This window comes from Rhinolophus sinicus, linkage group LG09 (assembly GCF_036562045.2).
Source record: "Rhinolophus sinicus isolate RSC01 linkage group LG09, ASM3656204v1, whole genome shotgun sequence".
NCBI classification, from domain to species: domain Eukaryota; kingdom Metazoa; phylum Chordata; class Mammalia; order Chiroptera; family Rhinolophidae; genus Rhinolophus; species Rhinolophus sinicus.
Genome location: NC_133758.1, coordinates 71,543,050 through 71,561,819, shown reverse-complemented (window position 1 = coordinate 71,561,819; position 18,770 = coordinate 71,543,050). Strand labels below are relative to the sequence as shown.

Genomic DNA, 18,770 nt, shown 5'->3' with positions numbered 1-18,770 from the left:
TTAAGGTAACAGTTAAGAAAATAAGGCATTCACTGTTTTCACCTGTTATTTCACTTTTATAGATAACCTGCCATGAATTAAACCTTCCCAAACTACTGCTTTACCTAAATTTTTCCATCTCCACATCTCTTATTCCTTTCTGTCTCCAGTGAGATGTCCTACCAGCTTTCCAAATATAAGTCCCTCCCACCAACTCCAAAAACACTTAATAATTCTCTCTCCTCTTCTTTGACTATCAAACTTATGAAAAAACAAAAAACAGTCTACGCCCAGTGCCTTCTCTTTTTTACCCTACCATTCTTCTCTCTTAAATTCTGGGTCTGCTTCCAGTCTACTCAAATTTTCTTTCCCACAATTTTCAAATATCAATGATATACTCTCGAATTTTCCTTCCTGATCTCTCCAAGGTTTAATAGAATTATCCAGCTCATCCTTAACTATTTTTTACTTCCTTGATACAACCGCCTTATTTTTGGTCTAATTGGCCTAACTGCCTCATGACTGTCTCAAATCCTGAATGCTTGAGCTGTATTAATCTTTCTGTAAGTTTTACACATTATTTTGATCGTATTCATCCTTGGCTCAACTGCTTTCAAGGTTTCTCAACGACTACCAAATAAAATATAACCTCTCCAGCCTGGAATTCAAAGACAATGCCCTCACGTACCTCAAGCTCTGGTCAATCTGCACTACTTACAATTTCTTATAAGACATATCTAGTCCTAACTTATCTTCCTACTACTGACAAAGGCAGTTCCTCTCCCTAAAATACGCCTGCCCTGACCAATACTTACTACTGAACTCTTTTCTTACCCATCCTTTAAAAAGAGCTCTATGTCACTTCCTTCATTTTGCTTTCCTTTATCTCTCTAGTTGGAACTGAAATTACTTCACTCTAAACTCTAAATATATCAAGTTATTATACATTCCACATATATAAATATATGTGACATGTAAAGTTATTATTTTTCACTCATAGGATATAACATATATAACGTCTTTAACACATTGCATGAGTAAAACAAATAACTTTTATATAAATTCAGAATGAAGTGATGCGTTTTCCCCCAATCACGCATCCCTCATGGCATTTAGAACATTGCTAAAGATGAACATTTAATCAACCTATGAATGAAAAGATTTCTCTCACCAACAGACTACCTGAGGTTTATAGGTTTTTCCCTAGTCTCCTTTTCAGTCAAAGTTTTGTAACATATGAATACCACTAACTCCTAACCTTGGAGGGAATAAAAAACACACAAAAATTCAAGTTGATAGCAATTCTAAAAAGGAAACTTTGTTAACAATAAACTATCACTTCTAAAAATTCGTAGGTATGCAATGAAGACCAAATTGGTATCATCATGAAAAGCAAAAATAAAAATCTGTCAATTGTTGATTACACAGGTTTGTAAAGTCATAAAATGCCAAGTGTTAATTCTCTAACAAGTCTACATGCAACTAGTTAAGAATTAACAAATTCATACTTGCTACCTTGGTATGAACTATCAAAACATCAGATTCAGGTTAATATTTTCAAAACAAAATAAATAATGAACAAAATAAAACAGGGAGTTAATCAAAATGAAAGATAAAAGAGGTTTATACATATAAGCAAAATCCAAATGAGTCAAGGAAAAAAGGCAATAGTCAATCAAAAAATAGAACTTAAAGTTTAAAGGACTTAGGTGTAATTAATAACAGAACTGAAAATACACGTAAAATTGCACAAATTAAATAAGTTTTCCAAGATAAACAGAATTTCATTTGAATGAAAATACAAGCTTAGTATCCTTTACAGGTATGCCTAACACATTTAGAAAAGTTAAAACAGAAAATAACCAATCATTAGACTAGATGTTACTTTGAAATAGGCACAACAGTCTATTTCCAATCATGAGGATGGATGAAAAAGGTAGTACAATATTCAGAAACTGAGAAATGCAAACTAATAAGAAATCAGTCAAGAGATTCTTATATTGAACATCAAGGAATTAAATTTCTATGACAAACTACTCTGCAATTAAATACTAAAGTGAACACAGTGTGCGGGAAAAGGTTAACATAACATGTCTGAGAACGCTATCCTTAGAAAGGCCTGCTTGCAAGGTTGGCCCTTAGCTGGCATCTGACAACTTGTATTTTGGGAAGCTTCCCACCATTCCCTGATAAGAGTGGCTTACTGTGCCTAAACTATTTGTACAAACTATATAGTTTATTTTGAACATCTATTTTCCTTCTGGGAGTCTGGAGTTTTGGTAATTGCTATAGAGATGGTGCCTATGTGAAGCCCCTAATAGGAACCCCGGGCATTTAGTCTCTCATGAGCTTCCCTGGTAGACAGTATTTCACATGTTGTCACAATTCACTGCTAGAAGAATTAAGTGCACCTGTGTGACTCCTCTCCAGAGAGAGGACTTTGGAAGCTTGCGCTTGGTTTCCTCCAGACATTGCGCCTTGTGTCTTTTCTCTTCATTGATTTTACTTTGCCTCCTCCACTATAATAAATCATACCCATGAGTCAACTTATACGCTGAGTCTTGTGAGCCCTAGCAAATCATCAAACCTGGAGTCTTGAAGACCCATGATGGACATAGGTAAAATGCATTCTTTACATTTAAATTAATCTGATGTAAATGTAAATTCTTTACATTTAAAGGCACCGGCATTCACTAGATAAAATTTTAAGGTTTTATATAATCTCTCATTCATTTCCTGACTTGGAATGCCATAGGAAATGCAATAGATGTATATGCAGGAAATTTTTAAATACTTAAAACAAGATCATTTTGAATATCAATTTCTTTTATACTAAGAGGTATTTCAAGTACAAATTACTCAAAATCTATAATTCATCAAACAGAGCCCAATAAATCAGACCTATTTTTCTTAAAGGATACTGATAAGTATCCACAACAGAAAGAACAGAACTGCTGCCTAAGTAATCTGGACCCTCAGAAAGTGTCAAAGTAAAGGTTCTTGGGGGTCCAGCCTCTCACAGATCCACAGACACATGCGCAAAGTGGAACCAGATACACATACACAGGGCAACACAGACACACACATGCACCGAGAGCCAGAGAGAGAATCAGATACCAAGCAAGATGCAGACACACACAAAGCCGGAGAGAGGCATACAGAGATGGAAAAAAACCACACACAGAAAGATACAAAACAGTTTGTGTTGTTAATGGCTAATTATATATATTAAAAAAACTTGAAAAATCACAAATTCACTGGCATCAATTTCCACCACTAATCTTAGTATACTTTTAGTGTTTAATAAAGAAAAAATTAAAGGTTGCCCAGAAAAATTGCATCTGATTTCATATCTAACAATGGGAATTTATATAATTCTAATGTGAATACAGGGGGTGCCAAAAAATGTATACACATTTTAAGAAAGGAAAAAACTGTATTAAAATTGTAATATTCAATTCAATATATACCAATAACAAAAGATGAATACAAGTCATGTGTATACCTTTTTTTTGGCACCCTGGTATATAACTCTATTAGCATACATAGGAAAAAAGTAGTAATTAGGTATTTCCAACCTTTGGTCTAGGGAATGACTGCTTTTTTCATACTGCAATATTCTCACCTTCCTGAAATGAATTAGCTACCTGTGACTTTTAGTACACTACCAATAACCTGGACATTGGCTTCTTTAATTCCCATTCTGCCTGCTCACCAGCAAGCTTCTCTGATATGCTATAATGATAAAATATACTCTCAAACATACTATAAGCATAACATCTAAGTTCTTAAAAATTTATTGATAAATAACAAAAAACGGCTGGTACATATAAGTGTGCTCCAAAAAAGTAGATGGTAGACATTAGATATAAAAGGATGCTCTAAATAAGTTTATGTTTCACATTTATTTGTTCCTTAAACTATTTTTAATAAACCAAATAATCTTATTTTATCAATGAAAGACATTTAAAAGAGTTTTGCATCAATAAAAACTTTTTAGCATGTATATAACTGTTTATATATCTCTAGTCATACTCAACTTGATGCAGTTTTTAATGAAAACCTGGAGGAAATGGGATTGTTGTAGAGTAAGAGTTAGTATCTATTTTAGATGTTCAAATGCCATCATCAAACAATGGTTGTGTGAGCCATTGCTTGCAACACTGGCATTATCAGAAGGAGAAGACTGTAAGGAGAGAATAAAAGCTGAAGGCCATAAAGGAAAAAGAGGCACCCAATGGTACATACCAGTAAACTGCCCCACCAAATTGATTCTGTTGTTGCTCTCAGACACCAATAATACTGAAGTGTGCCTTTCCCTGACTATAGGCTTACTTGGGAATTGCCACACAATCAGAGCAAACTGTTCTTTTCTGGATAATAACAATAACAATAGCTAACACTTAGTGCTTCCAATGGGACAGACACTATTTCCCAAAATGAATCATGTTTTTATTCATTTAATTATCTACATACTACCCACTGAGGAGAGTTTTGTTGTTGTTTTTAAATGAGTTAATCTTTCATATATGTTTACAAGAAAGATTCTCATCCACTTATTGAGTATCCGTGGGCCAGACACTGTAGTTGGCACTTCTCCCATACTTTATCTCAGTTAATCTTCAGAACCCTGTAAGGCAGTAATTACATTATTATTTACCTCCATTTTACAGTAAATACATTTTCCCATTGTCATCCCAAAGGTCACCACTTCATTTCCAAATCTACTTCATTTTTTTTTCCTTATCATCACTAGGTTTCAGTTTAACTCAGTTCAAAATACTACCTAAATTTTTCACCTACTTTTAAAGTCAAGGTTACTATTACATATTACTGAAAAATCTCCACTTTTTTAGGCTATTTAAAATTTTGTTTGCAGCATATAGTAATCTCTAGAGTCACATATTACACATTAATGGCATGTGAGGAATCTAACATTCAACCAAGTGACTGGAATTTACATCATTGTACATTCAAATGGATGAGAAAATGACTATCTGACTAAACCAGTAAAATACGACTTTTTGACTAATCCATTAGGATAAAGTAAACATTTCAAGCATTAACCCTTAACTGCTGTTAACAGCACTGGTGTGGTTTGGTGCCATTCCTGCCTCAAAGGCTTACAACATAATTAGACAACCCAGATAAAACACACTGGCAAAAAAGATAGAACAAAAAGACCCTGAGCACTGACTAAGTAGCTATCAACTTAACCTCTGACATGTTTCTTCAAGGTCAAAAGAATTTTACAGAAAGTAAAGTTCTGACAAATAAAAAACAGCTTAAATAAAGTGCCACCAAAGAACATCTGGAAATATGACAAAGAATGAAATGAAAATATATTGTAGAATCTAATACTGTTTATCTAAAATAATATAAATTAACCAGTTATTTCACTGCATATGCTTGGTCTTTTCTCCCTCATGTAGATGTAAAGGTTTATCAACACGCAAATTCAATATGAAATTAATCAAAATCATTTACATGTTCTGCTCTGCAAATTATCAACTTGATAGGGCAGCTAATGAATTTGTTAGTTGTCTAGTAACCAAATGCCACTGATTTTTGTTACCTTGCTGAGTGAATTTAAGACTGTCCTTACTTCTATTCTATCACAAATTCTCTCTGAAACAGTTTAGAATTATTGATAGGATTTGTATTATTACCCAACCACCTACCCAATGTATAAATAGCAACTAAAGACAATTTTAACAATAGAGAAAAAACAGGAAATAAAAATGGGATATTCTTAAGCATGTAAAAAACACACAGTAAAACAGTACATCTTCTAATTTAGCTCAGAGTAAAATGTTCCCTTTAAATCCCAGACTATATGATTACTGTCAAATATTTGAAAGATCACTTCTTCCACCATCCCTATGGTGCTAAAAATTGTTTTAGCCTCTCATTTTAGATTACCTAAATATGGATGAAGACTAGTAATGAAAACACAGAATTAGATAACCCATTTTTAAATAATTTAAGGAACCTAACAGTTTAATGAAGGTTAAACTGTTACTTTTTAATGACTCACTAAATAAATATACTAAAGATATGTTACTATACAGATTTGAACTCCCCGCTACTACATTTACTTTTTGTATTCTGGCCATTAATATTTATTCTCAGCAAAATTCAGCACCAAATAACACTTTTTATGTTAATAACTAAGCCAACAAGTATACTGAACAATATAATACAGTACAACTAAAATTACTGCATATAAACTTACTTTTCAGCAAAATCTTTACTTCTCCATTTTCTTTTTTGATCTCATTCATGACTTTATGCTTCTTTTTTTCTCTCTCTTTTTCCTTATCTCTCTCTTTAATTTTGTCTTTGATTTTATCTAAAAGACAAAATAAAGGAAATATATTAAACTATTTTACAACTGTATTTTTCCCCATGAACTATAATGAAATTTCTGGAATTACAATACACCAAGTAAATCAGAATGGATAAAAACGTGCCTTTTTCTTCCTCTCAAGTTTTGGGAAACATTTCTAAATTTTCTTACATATATTAAACATGAAATACATAACACACACGTCATAAACTGTCAAAATTTATCATACATTTAATTTTTAAAGATTATTTTTTACTTTATGTCAAATTATTAGGCTAACTTCAAATCACTTAAAATAATTGGCTAATATTAATTGATACAGTAAACTACAGTGGAAAAAGTGCTAGCTTTGAAGTTGGGCATATCTAGATTGGTAACATAACGTTGGAAAAATTACTTAATCTCACTTTCTAATCTGCAAAATGGTGGTTCATATCTTTCTCGTAAATTACTATAAAGACTAAATGAAGAAACATATAAAATGACGACTCAAAGCCTGTTACATGTAAGACTAGAGGTTAGTTCCCTTAAGCTTCCTTCCACCTTTTAAAAAGGGTATGACTGGATCTGTCTAGCTGGTGATATTACAATATTAAAATAAAGGGTATAAGAACTCTAGGAATCACTGCCTGCATTCTAAAAATTCAAACTCTGGTTTATAAAATTATTTGATGTCCTATTAATTTTTGTTTACTCAATCCACTGCCTGTGAACCCAGCAAAAGATGTAGAGAGTTGAAAAACAGTGACGTAGGGCCCGGCCCGGTGGCTCAGGCGGTTAGAGCTCCATGCTCCTAACTCCGAAGGCTGCCAGGTCGATTCCCACATGGGCCAGTGGGCTCTCAACCACAAGGTTGCCAGTTCAACTCCTCGAGTCCCCCAAGGGATGGTGGGCTCCGCCCCCTGCAACTAAAGTTGAACACTGCACCTTGAGCTGAGCTGCCTCCCAGATGGCTCAGTTGGTTGGAGCATGGGCTCTCAACCACAAGGTTGCCAGTTCGATTCCTCGAGTCCCGCAAGGGATGGTGGGCTGCGCCCCCTGCTACTAGCAACGGCAACTGGACCTGGAGCTGAGCTGCGCCCTCCACAACTAAGACTGAAAGAATAACAACTTGAAGCTGAACAGCACCCTCCACAACTAAGATTGAAAGGACAACAACTTGACTTGGAAAAAAGGCCTGGAAGTACACACTGTTCCCCAATCAAGTTCCCCTTCCCCAATAAAAAAAAAAAAAATGAAGGACCCTTAAAAAAAAGAAAAACAGTGACGTAGTCCTTGCCCTCAGTGTATTATTGATTACAAAGCCTTGCTGGAAGCATACAAAAGCCATAAAATATCTTTCAATGTAACAGAGATTATATAGTATATATGCATACTGCATAATTTCTTAAAATCCCTCACTTTCCTTTTTAAAAACACTACCTTTATTCAGGTCCTAGTCACTTAATGATCAGATTACTGTTTAGATCAGTACTCTCCAATAGAAATGTTTACCACATAATATAAATTTAAGTTTTTCTAGTAGTCACATTACAAACAAAAAGAAATGGGTGAAATTATTTTAATAACATTTTATTTAAACAACATATATAAAACATTTCATATATTTTACACTTATGGCACATCTCAATTTCAAGTATTTCCACTTTAAGTGGTCAACAGTCACATGATACTACATAGTGGCTGCCATACTCAAATACTCAAGTCCATGCTACTTAAATAGATAATTCTCAAAAAATTAAATCCATGTATTTAAGAAACATCTTAAAACTTACTCATTAATAATAAAAAACAAAATTCAAACAAGATATTTTCACCTATCAAACTGACGAAGTGCTTTTTTAAAAGTGGTAATACTGAAAGTAGATGAGAGGACAGTTGATGGTAGACCAAACCAAAGCAAGGATTCATTGACTTAACAAATATGCATTACTGAATATAAGAAAAGGGTTATGGTCTAGGGATGAGTAAGCTAGATAAGGTCCTCATCTTTTCACATATAACTTAAATTATAGAATAAATTAAGCTGTTCTCACACTTCAGATTAGTTTGCTACTTTCATTTTTTTAAATTTAAATCCTTAAAATCCTGTTATAGGCCATCATCCAGCCATAAAATACATATACACACATATATGTTATTATTTTCTAAGTAAGCACACATTTTTTAAAACATAAACTATATATCATTTAAAATCACACCTGAAGAAAACAGTCATCTGAAATGTCTCTGCATTTCTTTTTCCCATTATCCCTATTAATCTTATTAAACTTTTTTTAAGTTTACTAAAGTATATTAATACAGAAAAAAGCAAACAGCTCAAGTTTCACAAAAATGAACAGTACGTCAGAACCCCTCTGTGCTCCCTTCTATGCAGTACCCCAAAGGGTAACCACGATCCTAACTTCTAACCACATAGATTAAAATAACTGTAGAATTTTAATAGCATATATAAAGAATATGATATAACTCTATCATAGTGGCAAAATATTTTTCAGGATAAAATTATATTAGCTTCTCAGGAAATAAAACTATGATATAGTATGACCAAAGTTTTTATAGATTTTATTTATAAACATATGTATTGGTAGACTTTACAGACTTTATTTTTAGAGCAGTTTTAGGTTCACAGCAAAACTGAAAAGAAGGTACAGAGATTTCCCATCTACACCTCCTGTCCTTACACGTTCCAATTAAAAAAAAAAAAATTCTAATATACACACATTCAGAAACCAACTGAAAGTCAATAGTGCAAAATTATTAAATCATTATTTTTCAGTGACAAGTTTCTAAGTTTCTGTAATAGGAACATATTAGTTTCATAACACAAGGTCGGGAAAAGGGTCAGAAAATGCCTTAAAGTTCAGCTAAAGTTAAACAGTTCAATTAAAGTTGAACGTGTAAAGTCATTATATCAAAAACATCTATAGAAACAAAAGCAACTGCAAAGCCAAGACAAAAAGGGTGACTGACAACGTAATTGCAGTTACCTTCCATCCCACATCCAAAACGTTCTAAGCAAATGAAACAAACACAAACCATCCAACATGCCCATAGTAGAAAACCATTTTTCTGGCACAACCGCTGTCCCAAGCTACACACTTGTCTAGGTCTTTTAACCCACCTTTCACTTTTCCGACAATTTTTGCTTGTCAGAGCATTTCCTTTTTCAGAATCCAACTTTACATTCCTCCATTAAATTTTCTGTAATCATGTTACAGATAACATAAAAATGTTTTGTTACATGTTTTCATATTACAGGTAATCATGTTACAGCTACGAGAAAGTTGGGAGCTCACAAGCTCAGAAAACCTAGGTTCAAGTTTAAACTCTGCAACCTTGATAACTAATAAACTTTCAGATCTCCAGTTTCAGTTGTAAAATGAACTTTATGTTAAGAATAAATAAGAAATATATACAAGAGCATTTTATAAAGATATAAGCCTTATGAATGCAAAATACTATTATTTATAGCTACATAGACATAGATATAATCCATAATGGTGAGCAATAATAAACATTTTGGGCCATAAGAATACAGAATATCACTGTCTATAAAAATCTCAAGTCTGGGGGCCGGTGGCTCAGGCGGTTAGTGAGCTCCATGCTCCTAACTCTGAAGGATGCCGATTCAATTCCCACATGGGCCAGTGGGCTCTCAACCACAAGGTTGCCAGTTCAATTCCTTGAGTCCCGCAAGGGATGCTGGGCTCAGCCCCCTGCAACTAAAATTGAACACGGCACCTAGAACTGAGCTGCCTCCCGGATGGCTCAGTTGGTTGGAGCACGGGCTCTCAACCACAAGGTTGCCAGTTCGATTCCTCGAGTCCCGCAAGGGATGGTGGGCTGCGCCCCCTGCAACTAGCAACGGCAACTGGACCTGGAGCTGAGCTGCGCCCTCCACAACTAAGACTGAGAGGACAACAACTTGAAGCTGAACAGCACCCTCCAAAACTAAGATTGAAAGGACAACAACTTGACTTGGAAAAAAGGCCTGGAAGTACACGTTGTTCCCCAATAAAGTCCTGTTCCCCTTCCCAATAAAATCTTAAAAAAAAAAAAAAATCTCAAGTCTGCTGCTATCATATAAATGCATTCATATTTATAAAAGTCACTTCTAGCTCTTTTCACAAGGAAAATGGCTCCCTGGCATTGTGTTTACTAGAACAACATTGTTCTTTCAGAAAACTGTCATTCTTAGTTTTTATTCCTTTCTTTTCAGGACCAAGAATTTGTATAGTTTTATCCTTCACGGTCTAATCTAAAGCTTGGAAAGCTTTAGCTCATCTTCCTATCACAATTCTTAGAATAAAAGTAAGAATTATTCCACCATAAGAACAAAAAATTATCTGTTTAGAAGAGTCCAACTTAACATAAGGAGCACAAGTTTTATTTAAAAAATAAAAAGGGGGGGCCGGACTGGTGGCTCAGGCGGTTAGAGCTCCGTGCTCCTAACTCCGAAGGCTGCCGGTTCGATTCCCACATGGGCCAGTGGGCTCTCAACCACAAGGTTGCCAGTTCAATTCCTCGACTCCCACAAGGGATGGTAGGCAGCGCCCCCTGCAACTAAAATTGAACACGGCACCTTGAGCTGAGCTGCCACTGAGCTCCCGGATGGCTCAGTTGGTTGGTGTATTGGTTGGATGCCCTCTCAACCACAAGGTTGCCGGTTTGACTCCTGCAAGGGATGGTGGGCTGTGCCCCCTGCAACAAGCAATGGCAACTAGACCTGGAGCTGAGCTGCGCCCTCCACAACTAAGACTGAAAGGACAACTTGACTTGAAAAAAAAAAAAAGTCCTGAAGTACACACTGTTCCCTAATAAAGTCCTGTTCACCTTCCCCAATAAAATCTTAAAAATAAATAAATAAATAAAAAGGGGCACAAGGGAAAAACAGATGCAGATAGACCCATGACACAGTTTGAACCTAAAGAGGCAAAAGGAATATAAGAATGGAGGAAAGGAGATGGAATAAATGAGTAAGTCATTATCAACCCAGAACAAACTATAAATTATATATGTGGAAAAACACATGGGCTAAAGACTTATCTTATATGTAAAAGTTAAGATATAAAAAAGAATTGATTAAAACAACTTGAAACAAAATATAAATGGAATTTTCAAATGTATGGTCAATTCACGATTCAGCGCATATGCCATATATGCATCATTGTAACATGTATTTCATTAACCCAACTCATTTCTATTGAGCGCTTATGTGCAAGAGATAAAAATAAATAATAGTGCTGTACTAAAAAATCTTAAAATTAATGAGACATCAGCTGATTCTTATAAAGAACCACTTTAGAAAACCAGTCCTTAAATAAAACCTTTTTTTCATCTAGTTATAATAAAATTCACGAGTCCCCACCAGTATTAAAGTCATTATAATAATGTAGAGATGAAAATACACACTCACATACACATAAAAATATTAAAGGAATCACTCAAGTAAAACATGAAAAGCACTGTTAGAGAATCCTTTCACGAGATTAAATAATACATCAACAACCTATTTTTCTAGAATCTTCTGAATTAACTCACAGATTTCCAGATAACAGAAGATTGCGACTTTTTTAAGCCGTTCTAATAACGTTCAAAAATGTACTACATACTTCCCTGCTTTAAAAAAATACAAGAAATGTAATTAAGTATTTTCATTATAACAAAAATACTCATATTGATGACCAGAAAAAAAAATTTAACTGCTCAAAACTAAGGTTGGGTACCATTTCACTTTTATTACCTCAGCTGTCATTTATCATTCCAAGTAATAGAGGTGAAAGGCATAACTTCTGGCAGCCACCGATAGGCTCATTCTATGAATAATGTGTTCTGTGTGAAGTAACCACACGAGGCCCATTAGTACTATACCTAATAATACAGTGAGCAGGTTCTCTATCTCTAGTTCTAGTACAACAAATGTAACACTGAATTCTAGTTAGTTACAAACATATCTTTATCCTTGTCACCATCCCTGCCCCGACCGGTATGCGGTCCTTGAGTAGAAAAGGCTCTTCCTCAATGAATGCTTGTTTACTACATGAAATCGGTCCAGTGAGTGTACATTATGACTTTCTCTCCTATATGGTGTTCTAGGTTGATCTCTGTTAATCCTTTCTTCTTTTCCTCTGCCAAGCCACAGCAAGGAAGAGAATTCTTAGTCCTTAAACCCTCCCAGGAGAAGTTCCTCAAATTTATTTCCCTTTTCTAACTGTCCTGGTCATTTTTGACAAAATCTCTACAATTTAATGAAGCTACTCCTCCAATAACATTAAGGACCCACAGTTTTTCTGGGTAAGTCTCAATAAAGACAAACAATTTTCCCAAAAGACAATGGGCTAATTTTTTATGCAGAGCTCTTTTTATATAAAGTTATCTTACAACTTAATACCTAAAAATAACCTAGTTATTTTTAATAAAATATTTTAAAAGAAAATTAAAAATAGACAAATAGAATGTTAATGTCAAATAAACATAAAAAGAGTTCAACCTTATCAATATTCAAAGAAATACAAATTAAAACAATATGAAACCATTTTTCACATATCAAACAATTTTTCTTAAAGATAATAATAACCAGTGCTGGCAAAGGTGAAGTGAAACAGACACTTCTACACAATGATAATGAGTATACACTGAAAGTCTTACTGGAGGGCAACATATTGAAAAAGTATTAAAATTGATCATTCCTTTTATTCCACTATTCCACTGCTAAGATTTCATAAAAAGGAAACAACCAAGCCTGCACAAATGTATCTGTACAAAGGTCCTCATGCTATATTATTTATAATAGTGAAAAACTGTAAATAACTTAAATGTTTAATATGGAGATTGGTTAAATAAATTTAGGTATATGCATAAGTGGAAAATTGTGAAGTTATTAAAAATCATGTTTGATTAAAAGTTATCATGGGGAAAATGTTCATGAATGACATGTTAGAGAAAAATTGCAAGTTATATACAAATGTAAATCTAAGAGAATCCAAGTCTTTCATATGTATGTGTATATGCATTACCTTTGTGTATATATGTAAACACATACATACACATATACTTATGTGTATATTCATTTGCGTAAACACATCACATATGTGTACGTATACATGTATACACACACACAGAGGGATCTTAAAACAAGGGAATTGTTTAAGAGTTTACGTAAGAATTGAACTTCCGTCTTCCCACCCTCACCCTAAACAGTCTAGTCATTTCAATCTCAAACCTTAAGGCAAACATTGAATTTTCATTGTGTGGAAAAACTAAATAGTCTTCAAGACAGGTATCCCAGGCAAGGCAAAGGGTGCAGCTAAAAACAAGCTGATTGAGGCGGACGGGTGGCTCAGTTGGTTAGAGCGCGAGCTCTCGGCAACGGGGCTGCCAGTTCGATTCCCACATGGGCCAGCGAGCTGCACCCTCCACAACTAGAATGAAGTCAATGAGCTGCCGCTCAGCTCCCAGGTGGCCAGATGGCTCAGTTGCTTGGAGCGCGTGCTCTCAACCACAAGGTTGCCAGTTCAACTCCTCAACTCCCGCAAGGGATGGTGGGCTCTGCCCCCTGCAACTAAGATTGAACATGGCACCTTGAGCTGAGCTGCTGCTGAGCTCCCAGATGGCTCAATTGGTTGGAGCGTGTCCTCTCAACCACAAGGTTGCCGGTTTGACTCCCACAAGGGATGGTGGGCTGCGCACCCTGCAACTAGCAACAGCAACTGGACCTGGAGCTGAGTTGCGCCCTCCACAACTAAGACTGAAAGGACAACTTGGCTTGAAAAAAAGGCCTGGAAGTACACACTGTTCCCAATAAAGTCCTGTTCCCCTTCCCCAATAAAATCTTTAAAAAAAAAAAAAAAAATTTACAAAGTCATGGTTTTCCTCCCCAAAACCCATAACCCCCGTCTAATCACAAGAAAAAAAATTGAACAAATCCCAATTGAGGAACATTTCATAATGGGTATACCTGACTAGTATTGTCAAACTGTCAAAGTCACCAAAAGCAAGAAAAGTCTCAGAAACTCAGATAACCAACAGCTTAAACAGACCTGATTAAATGTAATGTGGTATCCTGGATGGGATCCTTGACCCCCAAAAAAAAAGACTTTAGGTGAAAACTAAGGAAATTTTAATAAAGTATGGACTTTAAGTTAATGATAATGTATCAATACTAGTTCATTAATTGTGACACATGTAGTATACAATGTAAGATTTTAATAATGGGAGAAAGTAAGTACAGAGTACATGGGAACTCTATACCATCTTTGCAACTTTTCTAAAATTAAAAGCTTACTAAAATCTACATTTATACAAATTTATAAAGGCAAAACTTAAAAGAAATATACACTCGTGTGTATAAATTTAACACTATGTAATAGAGTTCCAAGACACACTATTAAGTCAAAAGAGCAAGTTATAGAAAAATGCATATAGTATATTTAGGTTTTTAAAAATAAGCTATATAGTCTTTTCTGTGAGTGTGTATGTATGTGTATATGTAAATGCATAGAAAAAGGTCTGGAAGGACAAATACAAACGCCTAACAGGGTTTACTCCTGGGGAAGAAACAAAGGGAACTCCTGGTTTTTAATTTCATGTACTTCTAAATTATTTGAAATTTCTACAACAGAAAGGGATTTCTATTTACATATTACTTGTGTAATTAAGTTATTAGTCTAAATCTCCTTTCTGAAAGAAAAATTGATAATTATATTCAGACAAGTATTTTTAAAAAGATTTATAATCATTTAAAGTATATTAGAAGGAAAGATAAGAGAAAAAACACTTCAAAATATAACACTGAATTAATTTATAACCTAATATACACACATACATGAAAATAATCGTACTTTTTCCAAACTGCTCCCTTCATTAAAATTGTTCAAGTGCTTTTCTACCTCACTTTATATACATTATTTCAAGGTTATGTTATAGTTAACAAAGACAGGAACAAATGAAACAGAGAAAATATGATACATACATATTCTGCATATGTATACATACATAATTTGTTACATTTAACAGCTGTTAAGAAAAACATATAAAACCCATACTATATAGTATGACACATTAAATCACAAATCTTGATAATAGGTTCCCTAGATTTTATTTTTTAATAGAAGTGTCATAAAAATCCACACTGGCAGTTCTTAAGAAATGTTGGTAGAATTTCACTGCTAGCGCTTTCAGCCATACATTCTTGTAAGCACAAACCTCAAATAGGTTTCTTGCTATCACAGTTTCGCCTGCATTGGATTTGTGCCATAATTCACACTACAATAATGCAGTCCATGAAATCGGTTGGTCTGAGTAACAACACTGATCTGCCCGCCACAGCTGCCACCTCCCCCACAACCCCACAACCAGGAATAAGTATGGCTGGAAAGAGATCTGAGAACTAGCAGGAGAAAGAGAGAAATAATACAGAAGTGGGGAGGTAGAAGAGAAAGTACAATTACAAAAGTGGTATGACTACAAAGGGAAAGTAAAAGATGAAGGAGATAGGAAAAAGAAGAGAAAGGATTGCACATACAATGAATGGGAAAGAAGAGACTGATCACACCCCCTCCCTCTCCAACAAAGCTAAACAAGACAACCAAATCCAATGCCTTCTCAGCCCTTTATTCTTGGTCCTCACTGCAACAGACATTATTGACCTCTTCCTCAAAACGTCCCGGTAAGTTTCAGGAAAACTGCACTATCCTCCCTACTACTCAAAACCTCACGATCTTCCCATCCAAACTTGCACATTCACCTAAGATCCATCTTTGGCATGCTTCTCCCGTCTTTCTCTATACTTCAAAAAATGCACTCCTACAGTTTAAACTATAACCTTTAAGCAAAAGAATCCCCAAATTAATCTCCCAACCCAACCTCTGCCAAGCTCGACACTTTCATCTCCGTAAGAAATATTTAACACCAAAATTATCTTTCTCATATAAATAAGGTTTAAGCTCTCCTTCTAAATTCCCTATTTATTTTAATGGAACAACATCCTCACACATCTCAATTCAAAAACTTCTCAACATCTTTTATACTTCCTTCCTTTATAATGTTCTCCCCTAACATTAAATCACTTGCTCAGTTCAGTCTATGTTTCTGAAATATGTTCGTCTGTCTTCTTTTCCCTTTCCATAGCCACAACAACATTTCTCCTTTCCACCAATCCACTAAGCACACAGTGACCAATAAATGTTCCTTGAAAAGCATAGTTTATCACGTCACTCTCTTCTGCTTTAATCAAATGAACAAACCCTACCTAAAAAAAGAAAATTCCCACAGTATGTCATTCAAGAATCTTCACAGTCAAGACTCACCTATCTTTAATCGTTTCTTCCACTACACAACCACATGTGTATACACACAAGATTCCAGATCATCTGATTCATTATTACTCAAATGTCTTACTCCCACCATTTCTGCTAATATCATTTAGCTAGAATGCCTTCACCCATCCTAACCCTGCCTACCCAACTCCTACACACGCTCCAAGAGCCAGCTGAAATTCAACTTCATGCATTAAACATTCCTTGATCCCTACAACTAGAAATGATCGTGGCCTCCTCCTCCCTCTCTTATGATTTAAATTCTGATTCTTTGTGTAGCTACTCTATCTGCCCTACTGGATTATAAACTCTTTTGCAGTTACCATATTTTACTCATCTCTGTTATCTTTTATAGAACCTAGAATAGTGTTTTGCACATAACTGATGCTAGATATGAATGAAGTTTCCAGAAAAAAAGGTTAAAGTAAATAGAAACAAATTACTAGTGATAAACATCTGAAGGGTCAGCAGTCACAGAAGACGAAAAATAAAGAGCAAAACACAGAAAAAGTAAGAAACAAGACGAGCATCAATACAGAATGTCTCTTACATTGCAGTTAATTATCTCTCCAGTTACACTATAAATTTTCTAAAGACGAGAAATATAAACAGATTTCCTCTGTGCATTCCCCCCACAGGGCCAAGCACACAGCCAACACTAAATAAATGTTTGTTGAGCCCACATAAGAAATAAGAAACAAGCAGAGGACAAATTAGAGAAACCGTGATGTAATATATGAAAGAAAATGCTTTTAAAAGACTCTAGAAATAAACAGGATATAGTGAGGCGTGAGAACAGAAGAATACTAAGATAGTGTTGGAGTGGGGCACTTGCCAGAAAATTTCCACAGAATTGGTTTTTTTGTAGGAGCAATTTAGAAATCTCAGCTAATCTCCTCATTTTAAAGCGGAAAGAGTTGGGGTTCAGAGCATTTAACAGACTTTCCCAGGGGAAGAGACTGAGAACTAGGACAACTAACAAGTTCCCCAGTTTAGCGTTAAAAGCTCATACCACGCTTGAGAAAAGAAAATCAATAAACATAATGAGAATTATTTGGACCACAAATGTTTTATGGTATTTGGCTAATAATAGTTCCTAACTTATAACCTGCACATATAAGCATTACCTCTAACTCTCCTGCACCACGTCTTCCCCAGTAGATGTAGTTCTATGACAGGGGAAGGAATAACATAGAAATGGGTTCCAAAAACTTTCACAGAAAAGAAACCCTTCTTTCCTAATTAAGGGATGGCTGAGATCTGACAAACACAAGGCAGATGGTATTTAAAACATCTGACTCCTCCCTCTAGAGTTGTTTGCCCATCCATATTGAGGGAAGCTGCTAAAAAGGTGAATGGTCCTTCTGGACACAACTGTAAAAATGGATACGTGTTAAGAACCCTGAGATCCAAAAGACTTGTGCAGATCTAGTCAACTAAGAACATAGGACTTGTGAATTACTGAACTGAGAGAGTTGTGGAGCTTCTGCTGCTTCTACTTATAACACTGGGGGCTTGTACTTACACTCCAGTTACTTACAAAATCAGGGGTTTATATTAACTGATCTCTGAAGACCCCTTTTCTAGTATTCCTTGATTCTGTTTCTATTTTTTATAAAGAGGAAAATATAGTATAATGACTCATACAGAAACAAACTTCCCATGTTTTGTACATAATGCAAAAAACTTTCTGCCTGAAGAGACTATGAGGAAGTTCAAATTGAACAATACTTACCTCTCAGGATTCAGGAACAGACAGGTTGCTTTAGCTAACATATTCAAGCCCCGCCCCCAAAGGAACAGAATGTTGACAATGGGACAGTTTAAGACAGCTGGATTAAGATACCCTAAATGTATTGTAATACAGTGGAAATTTCTGAGGCTCTGTAGTTAGACGTGTTTAAGTTAAAATTCCACTTTTGCCACTGAGTAACTGACACAAAACAAGTTACTCAACTGTGTTGTGCCTCAGTATTCTTATCTGTCAAAGATAACAGCACTTATCTTTTAGACTTTTTTTTTTCTTTTAGACTTTTTGTAAGGATTAAAGGCGATATACGCATTCTTTCCAACATTATGCTCAGCATATAATAGGCACTTGACAAATGTAGCTATTATTATTA

At 35.0% G+C, this 18,770-nt stretch overlaps 1 protein-coding gene across 2 annotated transcripts in view; it reads right to left on the bottom strand.

Moving 5' to 3' along the window:
• RSBN1L (round spermatid basic protein 1 like) overlaps positions 1-18,770 on the bottom strand; it is a 65,046-nt gene that overhangs the window by 31,870 nt on the left and 14,406 nt on the right. Inside the window, exon 2 of one of the 2 annotated variants that reach the window (XM_019744549.2) lies at positions 6,215-6,331. The exons of the other annotated variant lie outside the window; for it this stretch is intronic. Within the exon in view, the coding sequence (XP_019600108.2) occupies positions 6,215-6,331 (117 nt within the window). The remainder of the gene's footprint in view (positions 1-6,214; positions 6,332-18,770) is intronic. 2 annotated transcript variants of the gene reach the window in all.